Below are 24,017 nucleotides of genomic sequence, written 5' to 3'. Positions count from 1 at the left end.
CAAATCAAATATGGCTGCCATCGGCTATGATGAAAATCCAACTTTTCTGTATATGCACATGTAATACCTCCATTTGGACTAATTGGGGTATGGGGAATTCATTTCTGATATTGTTTTGACCATTTTGGGTGATTTGGACCTCAAAAGGTCATGGTCAAGGTCATTTTGCTATTCCGAAGACTGTGGGCCATAACTTGGCCATTGTTAGGAGTAAAAACAGGTGCAGTAGGTCTAAATCAACTAATGCTGACATGTATAATTCATTTCTGACATTGTTTTGACCATTAAGGATCATCTTGTCTTTGAAATATCAATGTCAATGCCATTTTCCAAAAACGATTTTGTTCATTACTTGCACTTTTATAGTATTTTTTGTAAGTTTGTTACTATTTTATAGTAAGTTTGTTTTGTTTATAACAAAATACATACTAGTGAGAAATACAACAAGTAAACATCCACATTTAACTTTAAAGGGGGGGTTTTAAATGGGTGTTTAAATGAGCAGATAAGACTATTTACGAATAAAAGTGACATAATAAAATTACACAACAAAATCACACACAACATTAAATAACAATTTACCTCAAAGTGCACCATATTGTGATTGTGTGCATGCAAGTTAGTATGAGGTGTTTTTACAGGATGGATTTGTCATTGTTCCATGGCAAAATATGATGCACAGAACTCCATCAGTGTCGAGTGTCTTGTTTCAGACATGGCAGGAGTGTACAAAAGTCAAAGTGCTCCTTCCATCCATCAGAGCTTGACATTGACTTTTTGAGGCAGTTGTCCTTTGGACAAGTATATTTCCCATTCACTTGTCCGGGGACAAAAGTCACTTGTCCGGATAAAAATTTCATACATTGAAATAATAACAAAAGGACGGCTAATGACCCCCCTTGCTCCCTCCACTCCATAGTATGGGCACTTGTCCTGGACAACAGGACAAGCCTTTATGTCATGTCCTGTTCCATTTTCCATTGGTTCTAGTCTTTCCTCAGGTTCCTTGGCTGTTGCAAGCAAGTGGCAAGAAACGCGCTAGAAAGGTGCCTTGTTGTTCTCAGCAGTTGTACTTCTCTGCAACCAATACTGTGTCTTGTTCTGTCAAGGTCTTTGCCTCTCCAAAGTTTGTTGTCAGAAGCCATAACTACATGTTTAATCCTCACCTGGCCCATGCAGTCATTTCCTGTCTCCAAGGCATATGTGCCTTGATCACTGTCTTGGCTAGTGGTGCTCCAAGATGAGACTGCTTGATGCAGTAGAAGTGAGTCTCACCAGAGCCATACTGCTGCCAGATCTCCTTCATCCCCAGTGCTTGGAAATATGGGGTGTAATATAGCAGTAATGTGAAGGAGACAACAACTCTCTGGGGTCCGCTCATAGTTCCGACATCTCATTATTCTGACCATTAGGTTAGTGAAGGTTAGGATAGGCTTAGTTATAATGGAGGCTGAACATGCACCAGGTGTCAGCCTCCTCAATCCTATTCAAGATGTCTGGGATCTCTTCTCCACTAGCGACATCATCAACAGAGACAACAGAGCTGATAATGGTAAATGGACTGCATTTACAGTATATAGCGCTCTTCTCCAAAGCACTGTACAATATATTTCACATTTGCCCATTAACACACACATTCACACATACATTCACACCGTGAAACCATGCAAGGTGCTCACCGGGAGCAGTTAGGGGTTCAGTGTCTTGCTTAAGGACACTTCGACAAATAAGCAGGAGGAGCCAGAAATCGACCCTGGAACCTTCAGATTCCAAGGCAGCCGTTCTACCTACATCGCCACAAGCTTGAATGGACACCATATTCCGAACACACAGCTGGAGAGCTGTGTGTTCTCCTCAGACACCCAGAATTTGTAAAGTTGATGAGGGATGGGTGCGTCTGTTATCTCTGATGATGATGAGTGGCTCCCTGCAAAAGGGGCTGGAGGTGAAGAGATCCCAAAGATTGAACTAGATTGAGGAGGCTGTCACCAAGCTGCTGGTACATGTGGATTGTGGAGTCAACTGGCCCTATTATAACTAAACCTACCCATAACCGTAACCTAATGGAGGGAATAATGGGTCGCCAGGATTATGAGTGGACGCCAGAGAGTTGTCGTAGTGATACTTCCAAGCACTGGGGATTAAGTAGATCTGGTAGCAGTATGGCACTAGGTGTGCAGCGGCACATGCTTCTACAGCATCAAGCAGTCTCTCATCTTGGAGCACCACTAGCCAAGACAGTGATCAGGGGACATATGCCTTGGAAACTGGAGATGACTGCATGGGCCAGGTGGGGACTAAGCATGCAGCTATGGCTTCTGACCAAATACAATATCTAACACACTTTGGAGAGGCAAAGACCTTGACAGAACAAGACACAGCATTGGTTGCAGAGAAGTACAACTGCTGATACCAACAAGGCACCTTTCTAGTGCATGTCTTGCCACCTGCTTGCAACAGCCAAGGAACCTGAGGAAAGACTAGAACCAATGGAACATGGATGGATGCAAGGAACACTTCGACTCTCGAGGATATGGCTGCCTTGCTGATCGGTGCATCATATTTTGCCATGGAACAATGGCAAATCCATCCTGTAAAAACACATCATACTAACTTGGATGCACACAATCACAATATGGTGCACTTTGAGGGAAATTGTTATTTAATTTTGTGTGTGCTTTTGTTGTGTGATTTTATTTGTCACTTTTATTCGTAAATAGTCTTATTTGCTCATTTAAACACCCATTTAAAACCCCCCTTTAAAGTTAAATGTGGATGTTTACTTGTTGTATTTGTCACTAGTATGTCTTTTGTTATAAACAAAACAAACTTACTATAAAATAGTGACAAACTTACAAAAAATACTATAAAAGTGCAAGTAATGAACAAAATCGTTTTTGAAAAATGGCATTGACATTGATATTTCAAAGACAAGATGATCCTTAATGGTCAAAACAATGTCAGAAATGAATTATACATGTCAGCATTAGTTGATTTAGACCTACTGCACCTGTTTTTACTCCTAACAATGGCCAAGTTATGGCCCACGGTCTTCGGAATAGCAAAATGACCTTGACCATGACCTTTTGAGGTCCAAATCACCCAAAATGGTCAAAACAATATCAGAAATGAATTCCCCATACCCCAATTAGTCCAAATGGAGGTATTACATGTGCATATACAGAAAAGTTGGATTTTCATCATAGCCGATGGCAGCCATATTTGATTTGGCCATTGCGCCATTCCTGGCACTATGGCGGACGAGCACCTCTGTGATTATTCATGTCTAGGGACCCACTGACTCAGTTCAGGTGAGAAACTCCCCTAACACCAAATTGCGAACAGGACTTTAAGTCAGATACTGGATTATGTCATTTTGAATAAAAGCAGAGGCTGCTGAACAAGAGCAGTGTGCAGGATTGTTTTGTTCATTAAGATTTTTTCATTTTTGAGCGGTGCAAACCGCTCCTATATTTCACTTTCGGTTTATTTAGCTAAAACATATTAGCACGGGACGATTCTTTCATTCTTCATCGATTGGCTAGTTGATTAACTAAACATTAGAATCGACCAATCAGAAACCGTTCTACTCGTGACGACATGTGTTAGCCAAACAGAACAGACCAATCAAATGCTGTGTTGTTCATGCTAATTTAGATCTGTCTTGGCCATTAAACTTGCACTTGAGACCGGTTTAAAGTTCATGAAAGGTCCAGGCGTAATGGCCAGGTTGTTTCATATCCTGGACTTTTCCTAAACCCTCTGTCTGTTTTGTTTGAGCTTCTGGTCTGGACTGCATATTATTTTTCTCTTCTATTCACTCTTTGACTGCCACCAGGCTGTTAATGGCCAGGCTGTTTGTCTGACATCCTGTCTGTTCTCCCTCTGTCTCCCCCTTGCTTTATAACCCACAAGAAGCTCTATTTGGCTCTATCTGGTTTCAGACAGCGACAAGACAGCGACAATTAGGAGTTTCTCCTGCATCTCGGCTACTCAAAATGGAGTTTCTGGTGACACATAAATGTGCACATGAATGTGCACGATAAATTGTTATTAGCCTTTGGTCTGGTCAAGGATACTAACAAACCTGGCTGGTATGTTGCGCATAATATACTCCCGACATAATCTGTTTCCAAGAGGCAACCCAGCACTTCTTGGCGTTGGCCGTCAGTCAAAGTTAGAGGGAAAAAGTCTGACCAACCGCATATCCTGGACCTTTCTGGCGCAAATCGACCCCCACCCAGGATTCAAGACAGCGACCACGCTACATTAAACCCTGTAGTCTATGGTTGCTGTTTCGAATCCTGGGAGGTGTTTGTTTTGAGCCGGTGTAAAGGTCAGGACACACGAAAACCTTATATAGTCTGAGCAGACCTCTAGACTGACATCATACACAACACAAAGAATATTGCCATGCATGCCTATCAACACTGATTCACGCAGGCGCCCTTACAGGAATTAGCTTGCACCGCTCACTTCGCACGGGTGCGATTTTTTATTTTTTGCTTCAGTTTTAGGTAAATGAGTCCACCAGCCTCTTTGCAGGTTCTTCTATTTCTCAACATTAGCCTACGTTTGATAAGAACAGAGAAACGGTATGGTTTGAATTTGAAATTAAAGTCTCTACTATCTATAATAACTATTAATCGACAGAATGTCTGTCTGTCCGGAACCAATCCTCTACATTTGGTGAGTTTTAAGCTAGAGGATTGGTCAAGCTTCACATGACATTACGGCCATCCAGACACTAAACAGGTAAAGACAAGTAAGGACGGGTAAGGACTAGTGGTTAACTAGTAAGGTAACCAAGTAAAAGTGTAATGTTTGACATTGCACTTTGTAAATTAATGCAGGCCTTGACACCGGCAGGTAAATAAAGTTTTCGGGCAGGTGAAGTTTGCTTTCAGGTTTCAGTGCTCATTTGAGAGGGGACGCAACCGTAACAAAACACAAGATATATGTCTCTAAACACCTGAACGTGGCCAGGGGGCTGTCTTCTGGTCTGTGGAATGTAAAATAAGTGCACGGTTTGCCTATAATATGCTGTTTTTAATGTTGCTGCTACACTTAAAATATAAAATAATGTTTGAAATCACAGACATATTCAATCATAGCTATGTAGGTATTTGGATTGGAGGTATGACATTTTTTATCGCACAGCCCCAGAAAGTAAAGAAATATGTCTTTAATTGAGCGGTAATTAAAATCTTGCCCATCATTTTGGAACAATTAACTTTTCGGGCAAGTGGGAATGACTTCTGGGCAGGTAGAACATGACCTGTACTTGCACCTCGACAAAGTGCAGTTCTAGTTCACTTTGTGTTCTAAAATCTGTGGAAACTGGTAAAGAAAATAAATGTAGGTGTACATTTCTTTACACCTAAATTTAGGATTGTGACAATAAACTTCCAGTTTAAGTGTTTGCACTGCAGTACTCAAGGTGGCAATACAAGTACTTCCAATTTATATAGTGATGCAAACAGTTGTTGATATAGTGAAAACCAGAAATATGAATATGTAATAAGGAGTAACATAGCTAGAAACATCACACGTGTAATTGTTACTTAACACAAATCCTCTATAGAATTAGATATCAAAGCTACAGTAGCCAAAATATGAATAATGTTGATGATGCCATAGTAGTGAATAGTGAAATTTAAGTACATTGCACAGGGAGTTTTGCTCTGCTTTGCTGTAAGCATATCTGAAAAAAATGAAGATCTACGCATAGACAGACACGCACAGGGACGATCACAAACATTGATTGTATGATTGTCACGGTGATCTGTCTGTGTATCTGGGCCTGCAGTGACCTCTCCATCAATAGACTACCAAACGGTTCATCAATACCGCCACACCAGATAATAGTATTTCACGACACATTCGGAAAGACAATCAATAAGACTCAGCCACTGACAACCAGCAAGTAGCATTTAAATGTAGTTTAGGCAGAACATGTTAATGGCATTTATTATTCATTGGTTAGGGACGGGTGACGTTTTTTGTAACTTTTGTTTATGAAACTTTTTTAAACTCACACACACACACACACACACACACACACACACACACACACACACACACACACACACACACACCTCGGCTTTCTATGATCTCTTTTTAGTTGACCTTGTACCAGTGATTTGTACTGTCATGAAACTGTACTTTTTTATTGCAAACTTCTAATAAATTCCTCAATCAATCAAAACACACACACACACACACACACACACACACACACACACACACACCTCGGCATTCTAGGATCTCTTTTAGTTGACTTTGTACCAGTGACTACTTGTACTGTCATGAAACTGTACTTTTTTCTATTGCAAACTTCTAATAAATTCCTCAAACAACACACACACACACACACACACACACACACACACACACGCCTGCTAAAGAGGCGGCCTGATAGCTGACTGTCATGTTAGTTAGCCAACCAGCTAGCCAGGCTAGCCTGTTAGCATAGCAGCATCAACAACAACAATCCACCTATCCAACTGAGCCAGCAGCACAGCACACCGGTGCCAGATAAGACACCTCACAACACAAGCCGCGCCTTTTGAGTGTAGTTAAAAACTACCGGTAGTTCCCCAATTAGTGGTTTGGAGAATGTTGAAATCATAAATAGTTGGCATAGCCATGTTAGAGAGCGCACGTTTTGCTACCCTGCAGCCGCTCATAGCCTTTTAACTGTTGTTGTTGCTGCTACCCGTTCATATTCATAACCTTCGTACTGTTACTATGGGGGGGAATAGATGTTGCAGACAGTTTAACAGAAACAGTCTCCTGGGGCTTTAAAACGTTCAACACTGAACTGTTGACAGTGGCGCACACATGCTACGTAGTAAGCCCTGTACACAAAACAAGCGCCCCCCCGTATAGCTAACCTAACAATGTAGTCAAGTCGTTCAAAATGACTTATTTACAAAGTTGCTCGCACCAAATGTACGCATTCTCAACGCCTGACAGTCTTGACTCAACGACAACACCTTTTCCTATTTGAAAATATGTATTTTTTGGTCATAATGACGACTTGTCGAGAGGTCACTCAACTCACAGCACAGGCAGCTAAAAAGAGCTAACGTTGCACTGCGTATGGCACAATAAATCAGAAGTAATTGGGCTTACATTTCCTCAGCCATTTCATCCAGCAGCGCACAACGGCACTGTGGTACTTCTTGTTTTCGATGCACCACATCGACAGTCCCTGGATAGAGTCCATTGTGTTTGAGACGGCCTGAAGCCTCCTGTCCAACGTGGACTCCAAGGAGCCGCCTGCTGCTGCAGCAGCCATGTCTGGAGTCTGTGTCTGTCTGGCTGCTGGGCTCTGGTCTGGACCGCTGCGCTGCGTTTTGCCGTGAGTAAAGTAACCCTAGCTGCAGGCAGCTACACAAACGTTACGTTACGTAGCACTGTTTCCCAAACTGTGGGTGGGGACCCATTTGTGGGTCACGAACACATTTTTATGGGTCCCTTGAAGGAGTAGTTCACCCCCAAAGTGACTTTTTTTCTATTTACTCATGCCATGGAGACTTGAGTTCAATGATACTCTTTTCTATTTGTCTTATTCCTATGACAAACAAATCAAACCTCGGTTCGAAGTAAAGCAGTGAACTTTTATTCTGTGTTCTAGAGCAGAGCTATGAACTCCAATTCTGAATGAATGAATGATTTTATCTGGAGGGTCGAATCGTCATGTGAAGCTTGACCAATCCTCAAAGTATGGTCTCATTGGACATTTTTTTTTAATCATCCAATCATCAGACCGGGACGGACGTTACACACATTCTGGATGTACGGGACAGATAAAACCTGTTCATTCTGGACTGGAATGACCATATATGGACATGAACGGGACACACACGGGACACACATGCTGGGACAGATAAAACCTGTTCATTCTGGACTGGAATGACCATATATGGACATGAACGGGACACACAAAGCCACTCCTTGGAAGCAGCTTTCACCGCTTCAAAAATGTATAATTGTGACCAAAGGTCTCAGTTTACCATGAGAAACGTCACAGCTTGTCTCCGTGTAGACGTGTACACAGCGGCAAACCCATAGACTGTAAAAATGTGTCATCATGATGTAATCATGCTCTGATGTCACTGTGATGTCAGGGGACCCACTCTACCAGAATGGGTTTGCCGCTCTGACATCACGCTCTGGCTTCACTGTGATGTCACACTAACAGAATCCCTTTTATGCCCATATATGGAGTTCCCTGATGTCATCAATATTAATGATGCCCTGTTTAAGAGAGATCCCTGTGATTCCAGGGGAACAAATCCCTTTTATGCCCATATATGGAGATCCCTGATGTCCACATCACTATGGTCGCTTGTCGCCCTGAGGCGTCTTACTAGTTATAACAGACCCGTGCAACCCTCTAGTGTAGGTAACTTCAGACTTAAGGAACAGGTGGGTGTGGCCACATAAAAACACAATTTTAACAATTTCTGTCCTTTGAAAGAAATTTCCTCCAAATATAATCATAATATCTGATGATCGTGTTTTTTTTGGGGGGGGTGGGGGGGGAATCACGGCACTCCGTCTTTAAGAACTGATTGAACTGATCAAGCATGGAAGTTTGCAGTAAAATTCAAAACAACAACACCACTAATGTCAGTGTGTTTTCAGGATGTGTGCAATATACCGTAGCAACAATTTCTCCATGAATACAGGATCACGTTTTCCTACAGCGTTTTCCTACAGTGAGTATTCCTGACTAAAGGTCTTTGCACACTGCTGCGTTTTTCGGGCCGAATATCGGAGTGAATTTCGGAGCGCGTGAATAAAAAAATCTACCTCACGTTATGTCAATCACGTTTGCACACTGCCGCTGGTTTCGTATTTATTTTCGGACCAGGGTTGATTTTTTTTTCGATTTTCGCAGCTGTTGCACTGCTCTCTCTCTCTCTTTCCTCCTTTTGGATTTTCGGATTTCCAAAATACAACAAAAACACGCAGTGCAGTGTGCAACCAGCTTTAGGCCATACTGTAGATCAGGGCTACTCAACTTGAGATGGCCCGGGGGCCACTCAGCAAAATACCAAAAGTCTTAAGGTGGTTGCACACTGCACTGCGTGTTTTTGTTGTATTTTGGAAATCCGAAAATCCAAAAGCCAGGGAGAGAGAGAGGAAAGAGAGAGAGAGCTGCAAAAATCGGGAAAAAAATAAACCCTGGTCCGAAAATAAATACGAAACCGGCGGCAGTGTGCAAACGTGATTGACATAACGTGAGGTTGATTTTTTTTATTTTGCGTGCTCCGAAATTCACTCCGATATTCGGCCCGAAAAACGCAGCAGTGTGCAAAGACCTTAAGGGCCGCAAGCTAAAAATGGCGGTCCTACAGTATGTTGGAGGTCTAGACAATGATTTTGCAATACACTACATGAGTAGTCAAAACATTAAGGAAACACACAGAAATGCTTAATGATGAAATTCTGAAGTTTCTTCTTTTGGAACAAACTAAAACGTCTTGTATAAAACAAGCCAACAATGGTTTCCTAGTGGTTTTGGAGAGAAACTGAAAAATTACATCAGAAATTATTTGTCCACACTTAAAAGTAGACAAAAAATCACACTCGTGTGAACTGAGCGGTGGAAGCTGCGTGAGTGTGTGTGTGTGTGTGTGTGTGTGTGTGTGTGTGTGTGTGTGTGTGTGTGTGTGTGTGTGTGTGTGCGCGCGTGCGTGCGTGTGTATGTGTGTGTGTGTGTGTGTGTGAATGTGAGTGTGAGTGTGCCTGGCCTGAGGCTGAAGAAATAGAATGGTGGAAATAGAATGGTGGTTGGTAGATTAGCCGTGACATTTCTATTATTGTATTGTGATCTGAGACATAATATTATGTTTATAAACATGACCCCGCAGCCCCTCCATCTTGAACAGCGCCGCTGTTTTTTCTTTTTTTTTTCCCCCCAGGCCAGTAACTCACCATGATTTTCTCGATTTCCGTTGGGATAGAATGGGGGTTTTGGCCGATCGTCGATGTCCCCGTGCGTTTCGCGTGCGCGATCCTTTCACGTAAATGTCCCCGCAAATAGTCCATGTGTGACTGAAGAACAGAACTGAAAAGTTTCGCTAGCATAGCCCCAAGCATGGCTGCAGGAGGAGCTCGAGTGTGTAGACAGTAAACGGATGGGTGGAAGGTGCCTTGGAGAAGGAGAGGCGCTGACGTCACCTCTGCTTCATGCACGGTCTGCATGAGCTATCAGTGCACGAGTGGTGACTAGGGAAGGTTAGACGATCGCCGATTTTCGGATCAAAAGCTTTTATTCCGGTTTTAAAGACAAAGTCCGGGAATGTACGACGTGGCTGAGAGTCCCTGGGGGGATGTGCGATATAGTACGGTTTTAACATTAAGGGGCTCCCCTTGGCTTAGAAGGTGTTAACATGTGTGGTCAGAAAAGGTACTGCAGACTTGAGGCTACATACAGACAGACACGCATACAGACAGACAGACAGACAGACAGACCCACACACACGGCCACGTATAGGAGCGTTGTGACCACCGCTCAAAAATATTTTTATTGGTATGACCATGAAGGGCCGCATAGACATGCCTCAGGGACAGCAGGTTGAATACCGTTGCTGTAGATGAAAGAAAATGACTGAGATGTACTCAAAACAAATGTGTGAAGATAAATAGCTTTTACTTTCTCCATAAACATCATCAAAACACATGTCCATTTCTAAAACATATTGTGCTGATTCAAATGGGATGTAAAGTGAAGCATGTAATGCAAGTCACGCACGCACGCACGCACGCACGCACGCGCGCGCGCGCGCGCGCACGCACACACACACACACACACACACACACACACACACACACACACACACACACACAGCCTTTTGTCCTTGCCTACTGATCTCTTAAAGGGGAGTCCACATTTTCTTGTTTCTTCCAGAAGGCATCCAAAGAGAAGTAGTACAACAGCGGATCTAGACAGCAGTTGACGCTACAGAGACACAGTGTAGGCATGAAGGCAGCTCTCCAATCAACCAATAGCACCACATTGGCAGGCAAGAAAAAAATCACAAACATCAACAAGTTCATGACAAAAATCAGCATGACGTTCATCTTGCTGTTGATCCTTGCAGAGTCATTGAGATGACTTCGAAGAGTCCTGTGCACCATAGCAGTGGACACAACATTGATTGCTAGCATGGTTAATAGTACACCAATCATAAAATATCTCCTGAAACTGGTCTGTTTCAATGGTTCACAGGATATTAACTCAAAACATGCTGTTTTGTTGTAGCTTTTATTGTAGTTTCCAATTGTCTTTTGAGAATCTATGCCCTCTGGGATGCATGCAGCCACTGTCAATACCCAAAACAAGGCACAGGCTCTCCAGGCATTGGTGGTGGTTCTCAGATGCCCAAACCTCAGAGGGTAAACCACTGCCAGCAGCCGGTCCACACTGATGAAGGTGATGAAGATGGCACTGGTGCGGAGATTGCTTAGGTAGAGCATGGTGATCCAGGTACATGCCGTAATGCCCAGGGGCCAGGAACCCGTAGCATAGAAATAGACTCTCATAGGCAAGGAGATCACCAGCAGAAGGTCTGAAAGTGCCAGGTTGATCATGAAGACAGCACTGGGAGATTTTACTCTGTGACGGCGCACCAGAATCCAGAGCGACACAGCATTGAGAGGAAAGCCCAGCACTAAAATACAGCCATAAATGACAGAATAGGTCATATAGTTACTTGTGTCTTCCGAGGTGCAGTTGTCCATGATGTAGTTGAAACGGTTGCTGTGAATATGACAGCAAAGGAAATCACTCGAGGGTCTGATCTTCGATTTGATCTACAGAGCAGTGCAACAGGAAATGCGGGGGCATATTTCCCGCTATGGGGCTCACGCAAAAGTCCCAGCATGAAGAAATTAAGAAATGTGATATAGAAAACACATCTACAGCACATTTTAACAAGCTACTGTATAATGTCCACAAATATTCAGTGTTAATTTAACTGAAAGCATAACAATTAGTGGACCTTTCCAATTTGACACTCTTTTTAGTTTTTTAACAGGAACGGTGTGGTTGTTTTTACACTTTCTGTGGTTTTCCTTTTTTCTTACTGTGTTTCTTACCTTATCTGTGTGTGCATGCTACTGTAACTCCGTTTTCTGCTGCAGAAACCTCATCTCTTCAGACTTTAGCTCAACTGGTTGAGTTAAAGTCTTACCACTTGTTGCCTATTCTTGATGGACGCTACTTAAGTTATGCAATGTTGGTAACTTGTTCACCATGTTAACATGTTATGTTACGTATAGCATATAGATAGATATATGATAATAGCATGACTACAAATGCTAAAGCCTGCATCCAATGATTTGCAATGGAACTGTAAAATTCAGACTGCTGCAATTTCTTGCAACTGGTTGCAACTTGCAAGTTGCAACTATTATATATAGTTACATTGAGAATTGGTGTGGACTTTAGAATGAGAATTAGATGTTGTTTAGACAGATGTTTACCTGATATTGTAGTTAATTTGTAGCACTAAATTGTTTTTCTTTGCACTCTAGTTACATGACCCTTTACCTTGTTGTTTGTTGACTAGGGTTTTGACTTTGTAGGTCACTCTGGATAAGAGAAACTCCTAAATACCTACAAGGTAAATTGTAAACAATTTCATATAGCCCTTTTTGTATACATCTGTCATTACACCTACCGGTATGTCGTCGAGGTTGGCAGCTTTGTCAGTTGCGATAAGTTCCTCTGATTACATGCTGACTATTAGTTCAGGTTCCTTTGTATAAAATAAATTGCCATTACAAGTTAACCATTGAAGTCCTACGTACAGCTATACATACAATGAATAGTGAAAATGGCTGATCTACATGATCATAACACGTTGTGAGCTTGTTCATCAACATTTTATTTTTATTAAAAATAATTATATAGGGACTTCTGTAAGACATAAGACATGGTTAATGTGGTTAAAATAGTCTACCCTCTTCAACAGTTCATTTCTCTCTTGACAGAGGACAGACATACGTGCACCAGTTGGAAACAACCAGTCAGTCAATAAAAATTATATCTGAAGTGGCAATTGCTTTAATTGACCGCTGAACTGTACTGAACTTATTATTGCGACTGAAGGTTGCAGTTTACTATGAGAAACATCACAGCTTGTCCACGTTCGTCCACCCGTCCGTGTAGACGAGACGTGTACACATTTTTACGGAACACGTTTTCCTACAGTGAGTATTCCTGACTTAGGCCATACTGTAGATCAGGGCTACTCAACTTGAGATGGCCCGGGGGCCACTCAGCAAAATACCAAAAGTCTAATGACGGTCCTACAGTATATGTTGGAGGTCTAGACAATGATTTTGCAATACACTACATGAGTAGTCAAAACATTAAGGAAACACACAAAAATGCTTAATGATGAAATTCTTCTTTTGGAACAAACTAAAAAGTCTTGTATAAAACAAGACAACAATGGTTTCCTAGTGGTTTTGGAGAGAAACTGAAAAATGAAAAAAAATATTTTTATTGGTATGACCATGAAGGGCCGCATAGACATGCCTCAGGGGCCGCATGTGGCCCACAGACCGCAGGTTGAATACCGTTGCTGTAGATGAAAGAAAATGATTGAGATGTACTCCATACAAATGTGTTAAGATAAATAGCTTTTACTTTCTCCATAAACATCATCAAAACACATGTCCATTTCTAAAACATATTGTGCTGATTCAAATGGGATGTAAAGTGAAGCATGTAATGCAAGTTACACACACACGAACGCACGCACGCACGCACGCGCACACACACACACACACACACACACACACACACACACACACACACACTCACACACACACACACACACACACACACACACACACACACACACACACACACACACACACACACACACACACACACACACACACACACACACACACACACACAACCTTTTGTCCTTGCCTACTGATCTCTTAAAGGGGAGTCCACATTTTCTTGTTTCTTCCAGAAGGCATCCAAAGAGAAGTAGTACAACAGCGGATCTAGACAGCAGTTAACGCTACAGAGACACACTGTAGGCATGATGGCAGCTCTCCAATCAACCAATAGCACCACATTGGCAGGCAAGAAAAAAATCACAAACATCAACAAGTTCATGACAAAAATCAGCATGACGTTCATCTTGCTATTGATCCTTGCAGAGTCATTGAGATGTCTTCGAAGAGTCCAGTGCACCATAGCAGTGGACACAACATTGATTGCTAGCATGGTTAATAGTACACCAATCATAAAATACCTCATGACACTGGGCTGTTTCAATGGTTCACAGGATATTAACACAAAACATGCTGTTTTGTTGTAGCTTTTATTGTAGTTTCCAGTAGTCTTGTGAAAATCTATGCCCTCTGGGATGTATGCAGCCACTATCAATACCCAAAACAAGGCACAGGCTCTCCAGGCATTGGTGGTGGTTCTCAGATGCCCAAACCTCAGAGGGTAAACCACTGCCAGCAGCCGGTCCACACTGATGAAGGTGATGAAGATGGCACTGGTGCGGAGATTGTTTCGGTAGAGCATGGTGATCCAGGTACATGCCATCATGCCCAGGGGCCAGGAACCCGTAGCATAGAAATAGACTCTCATAGGCAAGGAGATCACCAGCAGAAGGTCTGAAAGTGCCAGGTTGATCATGAAGACGGCACTGGGAGATTTTACTCTGTGACGGCGCACCAGAATCCAGAGTGACACAGCATTGAGAGGAAGGCCCAACACTAAAATACAGCCATAAATGACAGAATATGTCATATAGTTACTTGTGCCTTCCGAGGTGCAGTTGTCCATGATGTAGTTGAAACGGTTGCTGTGAATATGACAGCAAAGGAAACCACCTGAGGGTTTGATCTTCGATTTGATCTACAGAGCAGTGCAACAGGAAATGCGGGGGCATATTTCCGCTATGGGGCTCACGCAAAAGTCCCAGCATGAAGAAATTAAGAAATGTGATATTAATAATAGAAAACACATCTACAGCACATTTTAACAAGCTACTGTATAATGTCCACACATATTCAGTGTTAATTTAACTGAAAGCATAACAGTGAGTGGACCTTTCCAATTTGACACTCTTTTTAGTTTTTTAACAGGAACGGTGTGGTTGTTTTTACACTTTCTGTGGTTTTCCTTTTTGCTTACTGTGTTTCTTATCTTATCTGTGTGTGTCTGTGTCTGTCTGCTGCAGAAACCTCATCTCTTCAGACTTTAGCTCAACTGGTTGAGTTAAAGTCTTACCACTTGTTGCCTATTCTTGATGGACGCTACTTAAGTTATGCAATGTTGGTAACTTGTTCACCATGTTAACATGTTATGTTACGTATAGCATATAGATATATATATGATGTTAGCATGACTACAAATGCTAAAGCCTGCATCCACACCAATGATTTGCAATGGAACTGTAAAATTCAGACTGCTGCAATTTCTTGCAACTGGTTGCAACTTGCAAGTTGCAACTATTATATATAGTTAGGTCACTCTGGATAAGAGAAACTCCTAAATACCTACAAGGTAAATTGTAAACAATTTCATATAGCCCTTTTTGTATACATCTGTCATTACACCTACCGGTATGTCGTCGAGGTTGGCAGCTTTGTCAGTTGCGATAAGTTCCTCTGATTACATGCTGACTATTAGTTCAGGTTCCTTTGTATAAAATAAATTGCCATTACAAGTTAACCATTGAAGTCCTACGTACAGCTATACATACAATGAATAGTGAAAATGGCTGATCTACATGATCATAACACGTTGTGAGCTTGTTCAACAACATTTTATTTTTATTAAAAAGAATTATATAGGGACTTCTGTAAGACATAAGACATGGTTAATGTGGTTAAAATAGTTTACCCTCTTCAACAGTTCATTTCTCTCTTGACAGAGGACAGACATACGTGTCGTGCACCAGTTGGAAACAGCCAGTCAGTCAGTCAATCAAAATTATATCTGAAGTGGCAATCGCTTTAATTGACCGTTGTACTGTAATTATTATTGCGACTGAAGGTTGCAGTTTACTATGAGAAACACCACAGCTTGTCCACGTTCGTCCACCCGTCCGTGTATACGACGTGTACACATTTTTACGGCCTATGGGTTTGCCGCTCTGACATCATGCTCTGATGTCGCTTGTCGCCCTTTAGGCGTCTTACTAGTAGTACATTTACCCCCCATTGATTCCGGATGGGGACCCAAATGCATGGCCCTGCATGAGGACCCAAATTTACCTTACCCTTGACCCTAAAAATACCCCCATTGATTATGACCCAATAGCATTTGGGTCCCCATCCAGAATCAATGGGGGTAAATTCATGATTTAACAGGATAAACAATGACCTCAAGAAAAAAATATGCAATTAGTGCAATGACATTTATAACATAAGCCTACAAACAACATAGGAGGATGTCACTTATGTTTGTATAAGCCTATATGTTTAATTGAACATTATCTGTAGATAGCATAAGTAGTAATTATAATTGTTCTATACTTATTATTGATAAGTAGTACCTTAGTTGTTTTATAACTTGTTTTACTCTGTATACATATATAGTATTATGTTAGACATGTATGATCATGTTGACAAATTATTTAAATGTTTTTGTTTGAATGTAATAAAACAGCCGTAGTTTTTATCCTGATTGTAGTTTTTCCGATTGGATTTCAAATGGGAACGTTTTTTTTGTATTTAAAAAATTGAGTAACAGAAACTTCAGAGTCAAACAAAGAATCGAACAAACCATTTAATGTATAAAAAAGTGAGCTATTTTTATCAAAGCATTGTTCAAATCAATCAACATCTGACTGATATTTTTGAATACAAGTAAATAATGGAGTGGTTTTAAACCACACAACCAAAGAAGGAAATCAAAACAAGAAATATGATGGAGTGGGCTGACAAACAAACATAAGAAGTAGATTACTCTCAAGGCTACTCATGCTTTGACGAAAGTGTCCTGCAACGTTGCTCAGGACGTTTTCTCCAAAGCATAAACAAAGCCTCAAAACTGTACATTTTGTTTTTATTGCACAGAGCAACAAGGAGAGTTTCTGTGTCTACTTTTTCCCAGCACATTATTAGATTGCAATGTTATCACATAAATGTCAGTGAAAATGGAAACGGCAATAATAGCAGAGTGCAAAGAAAATCTACACAGCAGCACATTTGGTTGACATAGTCTAAAAAAAAGTCACCATTCCGGGGTCACCTGAAATGTACGCGATCATCTGGACATTGTTTGACTTTAGATGTACTATCTTTATTCACGTAAGCATGTTTTCTCGTTTCACAAATGATTAAATGAGCAATTTCATGGTATATCCCTTTCCTTTTGTGGTTGTCATGAGCATGATTAATACCTGATTTTTCACTATGTTGCATGCCAGCGTTGGCACACCGGAAATAGTCAATTCAACTGACAGGCTTACAAAGCATTTGCAGTGCATTGTAAGCCTGTAGATTGCCAGCGTGAATGCAGGACATCGGTGTGCAACCAACTAAAAACTATGCACGACTCACCAGGAGAAGGGCCATTCGTTGATATGTGTGTATGTATATATATATATATATATATATATATATATATATATATATATATATATATATATATATACACACACACACACACACACACACACACACGCGCGCACACACACACACACACGCATATGCATAAATACTGTATAGATCTTAGTGTTTGGATAATCCAAATCAAATTTCCTAACACTTCAATTATCTTTTTGCCATGCCAGTGGCAAGAGTCGGACTGATGGAAACAATAGTCAGGTCTTAGTAATTGCACAATTTGTTATTTCAAAAGGGGGGACAAAGGGACTGTTTAACGTCCAGCCGAGCCAACAGGAAACTCATTGTTTAAAAATGTCAGCGCTGTCCTCGTCTAAATAAATTCTTGTCAACTAATAGAGGAATCTGCAAAAATATGTTATCCACATAAAATCATGTAAAAAGACCACTCGTTTCAGGTCAGTCTCACAAGATTTGAACTTTGCTTCTAATTCATGATGTGACCGTGGCCATTGGCTGTTGAAAGTTACAGATTGGCAGGATTAACCACTTAAACCCCAGGATCCATTTTCTGAGGGAAAACCTTTGCAGAAAATAGCAGATCTATAAACTTGTAGATTTCAGCTAAGATATTTAATGTAGAGCGAAAACAGAAAATACACTGGCAGAGCCCTGAGGGACTTCGCTCAACCATATAGGGTTTAAGTGGTTAAGGGTTAAATCTAGTGCTTACAATACATGTGCGTGACATTTTTCAAACAATAACTCATTCAGCCAGGGGAACATTATTTTTTAAAGTGACTCATTTACTAAAAGTCTTGGTCAACTAATTTGTTGATTGACAGAGGGGACAGTCCTATAGCAGCTTTGCATTTCCAAACCTTGTGTAAAACATACATTTGGCAATTACCTAAGAGTGAGAATTCTTCCCCAAAACATTTCATATCCACATGCAGTGTCAAAAGATTACAAATAAAACGCAATTAATAAATAAGTCATAAAGAACAAAGCCTGTTCAGATGCAACACACAATCACAAGGCTCAAAGGGTACCGTAAGTATCCAGGTTTTCAAGTAATGATCCTTTTGAACAGATCTTTCATAAATAATAACCCGACTCTCTTGGACGACAGCATTTCTGGTAATTTCTTCCTCTATATGTCATCCAAAGTGCAACTACAGTTATTAATCCCTAATGACACAGGGGCACAAATGTTATGCTTATGGTACACATCATTGTGTATTGTTATTTTATGCTTTAACTATTGAAAAATAGCATATATACAAGCTCACAGCGCGGCACCGAGTGCCGCGCTGCGAGCTTGTAGATCTGCTATTTTTGAAAAATCGTGAAAATTAGAATTTTGACCCAATTCTATAAGTGTCTTTTGAATCCTTCTAAGGTTTTTTGAAAAAATGTTTCTATGTCAGCAATCTGGCTATAGCCATCGTCAAAGAAAAGGTCCTTTTCACTTAACTGGAGCTCAGTTAGTCTGTTCTTGAGAGACTACTATGTCAGTGGTTCTCAAACCTTTTCATGTGAAAGACCCCCAAAATGATATTTAATTGGCCACGGACCCCCATCTCAAAATATTTAGTTCCAGGGGCCCCCCAGAAGCAAAGTTTGAGTTACAAACGTTCGCTTTGAAAATACATAATTCAAAGATTTGCCCACATTTTCACGACTTTTTCCAAAAATAGCAGATCTACAAGCTCGCAGCGCGGCACTCGGTGCCGCGCTGTGAGCTTGTATATCTGCTATTTTTCACTGGTTAAAGCATTCAATAATTCTAGGCCTAAATGGGTTAAGAGAAACCACTGATGCACCTGCAGTCGCTGTTGTGGAATTAAAAGCTATGGTTTTGTTTGGCACACACTTTACAATCATTTAGGAGTCGTAATAAATGTGTAATTACAAAATGTGTAAATAATCTGTAAATGTGCTATTGATGTTCCACTGTGAGTTCCTTTACTTAAAAAAAAAAAACTCAAATCGATTATTTCCATGATATGAAAATCACAAAACAGAATACATATTGCCTTTTTTTCTTTTTACATCAGGACTGGAAATAGTAACACTCCCTTAAATATATCTGATGTTGATACAGTGCAATGGGTTCCAGTGTAATCTCATCTTGCACTGGGTTAAGTGTTAATGAATGTCTCTTCCCATTCTTGTTTACATGCCTCAGCAAATCAGCCAAGCTCTCCCCCAGATGACGAATGTCATCCGTCATCCGTCCGTCCCTGGGCTGTTCACGTTGGCAGACTGTGCCAATCGCTGCGTGGCAGCAGTCCAAGCGTGGGCAGTTAAGGTGAAGCAGCCAGGGGGGGGACAGTGGAGCTCGATGAGACCGAACTGTCTTGTGTTGCTGGGCTGCCACTGATGGGGAATGGGGAGGCATTGGCAAGTTGTTTCCAACTTGCATGTTCCCTGCTGCTACACGAATACAAAGGCCCGTCTAAAGTACCGGCGCCGTCACATGCAGAAGTCCAGCTGCCATTGTCAGCTTCGACCTTAACTCTCTCAAGGCCGTTCTGCTCACTAGAGGCCACAGGTAGACCTGTGGCCTTGGTGTGTTTTGACGTGTCTGTCTGACAGCTCTCCATCTGTCGGCCTTGTTGATGTCGTTTACACTGGGGTGAGATGAAGCCGGGGGTGTCAGACTCGATCCAGCTCAGCTTTCGTTTCTAGAATAGGAAGACAAAAGCAAACAAAAAGCTTAAAGGACAACTGAAGGTCTCGTTCCGCCATTATGAAATATAAACCACGGCAGGGTACAATCACAAAGGCTAATAAAAGATCCGATGCATACTTTAAGAGAGCATTGTCTGTGCTAACAAAAGAAACAGCTATATAGAGGCCTACCTTAACAGGGATGTGGAGCTGGTTTTGGCGCCAGCATTGATGCAGACACGGAGTGTAGGTCGGTGCTGCTGTCGAGCGTTCTTTAGCCATGTGAGGGAACCATATTTTCAACATCATCTCCACCTGTAGCAAGTTTCTGAAGTACTTCTCACTGTAAGAGAAAAAGAAAAGAAAAATATTAGCTTTCCTAGAAATATCTATTTTTTTGTGAAGGAGGCCAAGTCCTTCATTTTGTTTTCTATCTTGAGAAAAACGACTAAAAGTAAAACTGAGTATGTAACAGGGGTGAGGGACTAGTGGGTAGACAATCCCAGTTATCACACTTATCACCATTTACACAAAGGACTAGTCTTTTTAGTTGCGACTGCCTTACCCCATGTCTGGCTTCTGCAGAATTCCCAGAATCCTTTGCAGTCTATCCATGGCAACACTCTGCTGGAAAGAGGACAAGCCTGCCAAAGATCAAACAAAATCGTATGAGTCAACAAAAACACGGAGACGGAGTAAGATGATGGACTGTAGCATATCAATGTATGAGACATGAGATAATCCTCAATATACCTTTGTCAAATCGGCCAGTCTTCAGTCCATTCAAAAGTTCAAGTAGAGGTCTGATAAATCTCTGCAAGTCAGCACACTGGAAAAAAGGACATAAGAAACAGACGTATGTCAGTGGCCAGAACATATCGGTTTCAGTCAGTGGAGGGCTGGTTTGGCCCAGGGCTGGGGCTGGTATGACCAGTTGTTATATAACTGCAGGTATTGCACTAAACCAGGGGTCTTCAACAGGGGGTCCGGGACCCCTAGGGGGTCCTCAGAGTTACTACAGGGGGTCCTCCAAATCTTTGTGTGATAGAAACCTTTTTTCTCTTTTTTTATATCAACCACTTGAACCCTAGCGTCCATAATATATTTCAGAGAACTTTATCCAAAAATAGCGGATCTACAAGCCCACAACGCCTCGCGCTGCGAGGCGTTGTCAGCTTGTAGATCGGCTATTTCCGGCCAAGAGTTTTGGTGTAGAGGGGAAAAAGAGCAGACTAAGTACAGAGTGAAAGGTCAAGTTAATTAAGTATTGACGGTTCAAGTGGTTAAATATCTGAAATTGACATGAATCCAAAATATACTGAGGATGGTGATGTCAAACAATGAAACTATATGGAATCTATGATAAGGTAGCGGGGGGTCCCTGCTTCATCAACTAAGGGGTCCTTGGCCTAAAAACGCTGAAGACCCCTGCAATAAACAGAGAAAACATTTACATTAAATGTTCAAAATATAGCTTAGAAAACAATTCTCACTTTCTGAGCAAAAGCCTGGTCTCCGGGTGTGGCTGAGGGTGAGCTGAATGTGATCGCTCCTGGTGAGACTGAAGAAGAGTTCTGGTGGGTCATTTTGTCAGGACAGTGGTGGTCCTCGGGCCGACACAGGGATCGGTCTGGGCGGCTGCTAGGGAAGGCCAGGCGTATTGTGGACACAGTCTCGTTTGACTTGTGGGCCCCGCTGTCCCCCTCTCCTTCAGAGGAGAACACGTCAGCCTCGTCCTCCGTCTGCTCGCTCTCGCTGATCGGCAAGCCAGGAGTGGAGGGGAGGGACTCATAGGATGGCCATTTGGAAGAGCTCCTCAGTGAATGCATGTCTCTACAGAGAACTGAGGTAGAAAGCATAATAACACAGGTAAGCATAACAACACATCTCAAATCCATATGAAACATAGCAGCGTCACTGTCGGGCAGAAACCTTGTATCTCCAAGTTTCAAATGTGTAGGCCTACGTTTTTTTTTTCGCAAAGTAAAGCCCTGCTTCATCAGACATGGCCATCGCACAAAAGTTAGGCTTGTGTGCTTGTAGATCTGCTGTTTTCACAATTTAGCTTTTTCCAGAGGTTTTCACGTGGCCACATAATTAAGGTTTTCTGGTAATTTGATGCCTTTCTGACAAACAGATTCAAACTTGTTTAAGGCCTTTAAAATTGAAACAACATTTTTGGACACAGTTGTATCAAAGTTCATGCTGCAATTGCAACATTGGAAAAAAATCCCAATAACACTTTGTTATCATCCTGTAACTCAGATCAATATAAACAGGTATTTGCTGCTCAGCAGATGTGGATTCCACATGCAGGCTGCTCAGTGCTGCCTTGTTTTTGAGTCCAGGAGTAGAATTGATTAATGAGAAGGCAAGATGCACCATAATAGTTCATTACACAGCACTCAGATCTTTTTATGACTGTGGAAGGCCTCATTAATGTGTAAATGTATCCTCTGAAATCCCAGAGGCGTCCTTTGGTGGTATTGTCCTTGAGTGACCATTTACACATCATATGCGGCAGCAGCACATGTCAGTTGACAATGACTAGCTCAAACAATCCACGTTTGTCAAGCAATAACAGACTTATTTAAGTGGAAGTGGATAGGATGTGTAGCCTATGCATTAACAACATGCCATGTATTAACTGTTAAACTGGTCATCGTTGAAGCTGCAGCTGCTAGTAATTAGGATCAGGGTTTATGCCAGACATTTTACAACGTCTCTTACAGCAGCAGTGATACTGTAGGTCTACACACGTGATGGGTGTGTGTAGTGAGAGAGTGAGACAGCAGAGAGAAACTGTGTTGCGCTGTGGGTACGCGCATGTGTCGTTATAAGATGTTGCGCATGTGTCGTTATTATCAGTCAGTTGACATCTGGAAATGTCAGCAACAACAACATTAGTAAACTAAATTAGCTTATTATGCCTTATGTGCTCATGTTTAGCCTATGCCTTATACAAATCAGACTAAAAGACAAAATTGTCAAGTAGGCTTGTCAAGTATGCCTCACTGGTTTTAATTTATCTACAAAATGTAACCTATGCTGCTTTGAATAATTTAATATTGTATTAGACAAAAACGAATAACAATACAAGTACAGTCAAAACAAAAACTAAATTGTATGGCTGTATCTAACGGAATGTAAGCTGGAATTTTGCACACTGGTGATGGAGAACAATTTTGCACCCGGTTTTGGGAGACAAATATCAGCAACTTAAAAAGACAAAACAACAAATAGTCTACTTCACATTACATACTAATTCCCCATCTAGCCAAACGAATAAAACAATATCCTTGAATCAGTAGGCTACCTGGCTACTAAAGCCAGGTAATCACGGTTTTTGTAATTATTGGTACAGCACAACAAGTAACAACAGTAATTGTTAAACTGTTCAACTACTACTATTTTATGTAGGTGCTAAACATTTCAGATGGTGTGTAGCCCATCTAAATTGCACACAACATATAGAATAGAAACACTGCACAAATCCATTTTCTAAAGGGTTCAATAACAAAGGCACAATTAAGAAGAAGATGATGGGAGTGTTTCTCACCTGTATTTGGACTGGACTGGGAAACGTGCAGGTTTTTAAGCCACAGAACAAACAACAAATCCAACGTGAACGAACCGCGATTATTACTGCGTGGAATCCACACGAACGATCTGTCTTTTGGAATCCACAATATCTGTCTCTCGCTCGCTGCTCAACTTCTTACGAAATAAACCCGGACCAATAGCAATAACGTTCCTTGCTCAAC

The 24,017-nt window shown here is 41.5% G+C and overlaps 4 protein-coding genes across 6 annotated transcripts in view; all 4 read right to left on the bottom strand.

The window, feature by feature from the left end:
* The window catches only part of rprd2a (regulation of nuclear pre-mRNA domain containing 2a), a 42,332-nt gene extending 35,011 nt beyond the window's left edge, over positions 1 to 7,321 (bottom strand). For all 3 annotated transcript variants that reach the window (XR_013962434.1, XR_013962435.1, XM_080735207.1), the window contains exon 1: positions 7,138 to 7,321. Coding sequence is in view for 1 of the 3 variants with exons in the window: in XM_080735207.1 (XP_080591333.1) it covers positions 7,138 to 7,303 (166 nt within the window). In the remaining 2 variants the exon portion in view is untranslated. The remainder of the gene's footprint in view (positions 1 to 7,137) is intronic.
* A 3,560-nt stretch (positions 7,322 to 10,881) lies between these two features.
* Positions 10,882 to 11,760, bottom strand: LOC308293192 (lysophosphatidic acid receptor 6-like; the record flags this gene model as incomplete). The annotated part of the gene is made up of 2 exons (XM_080735627.1): positions 10,882 to 11,180; positions 11,367 to 11,760. The coding sequence occupies 2 exons, from the start codon at positions 11,758 to 11,760 to the stop codon at positions 10,882 to 10,884; spliced, it is 693 nt and encodes a 230-aa protein (XP_080591753.1).
* A 2,206-nt stretch (positions 11,761 to 13,966) lies between these two features.
* On the bottom strand, positions 13,967 to 14,845 carry LOC308293191 (lysophosphatidic acid receptor 5-like; the record flags this gene model as incomplete). Its single annotated transcript, XM_080735626.1, has 1 exon — positions 13,967 to 14,845. The coding sequence occupies one exon, from the start codon at positions 14,843 to 14,845 to the stop codon at positions 13,967 to 13,969; it is 879 nt and encodes a 292-aa protein (XP_080591752.1).
* A 4,086-nt stretch (positions 14,846 to 18,931) lies between these two features.
* ciarta (circadian associated repressor of transcription a) lies at positions 18,932 to 24,017 on the bottom strand. The gene is made up of 6 exons (XM_080734471.1): positions 23,813 to 24,017; positions 21,747 to 22,096; positions 21,007 to 21,082; positions 20,819 to 20,897; positions 20,446 to 20,596; positions 18,932 to 20,267 (listed from the first exon to the last, which is right to left on the bottom strand). Exons 2-6 carry the CDS (start codon positions 22,080 to 22,082, stop codon positions 19,887 to 19,889), a joined length of 1,023 nt encoding a protein of 340 aa, XP_080590597.1. The 5' UTR covers positions 22,083 to 22,096; positions 23,813 to 24,017; the 3' UTR covers positions 18,932 to 19,886.

Source organism: Nannobrachium achirus, assembly GCF_963921795.1.
Source record: "Nannobrachium achirus genome assembly, chromosome: 10".
NCBI lineage: Eukaryota > Metazoa > Chordata > Actinopteri > Myctophiformes > Myctophidae > Nannobrachium > Nannobrachium achirus.
Note: the sequence above shows the minus strand (reverse complement) of the source record. Positions and strands in the feature narration are given on the sequence as shown.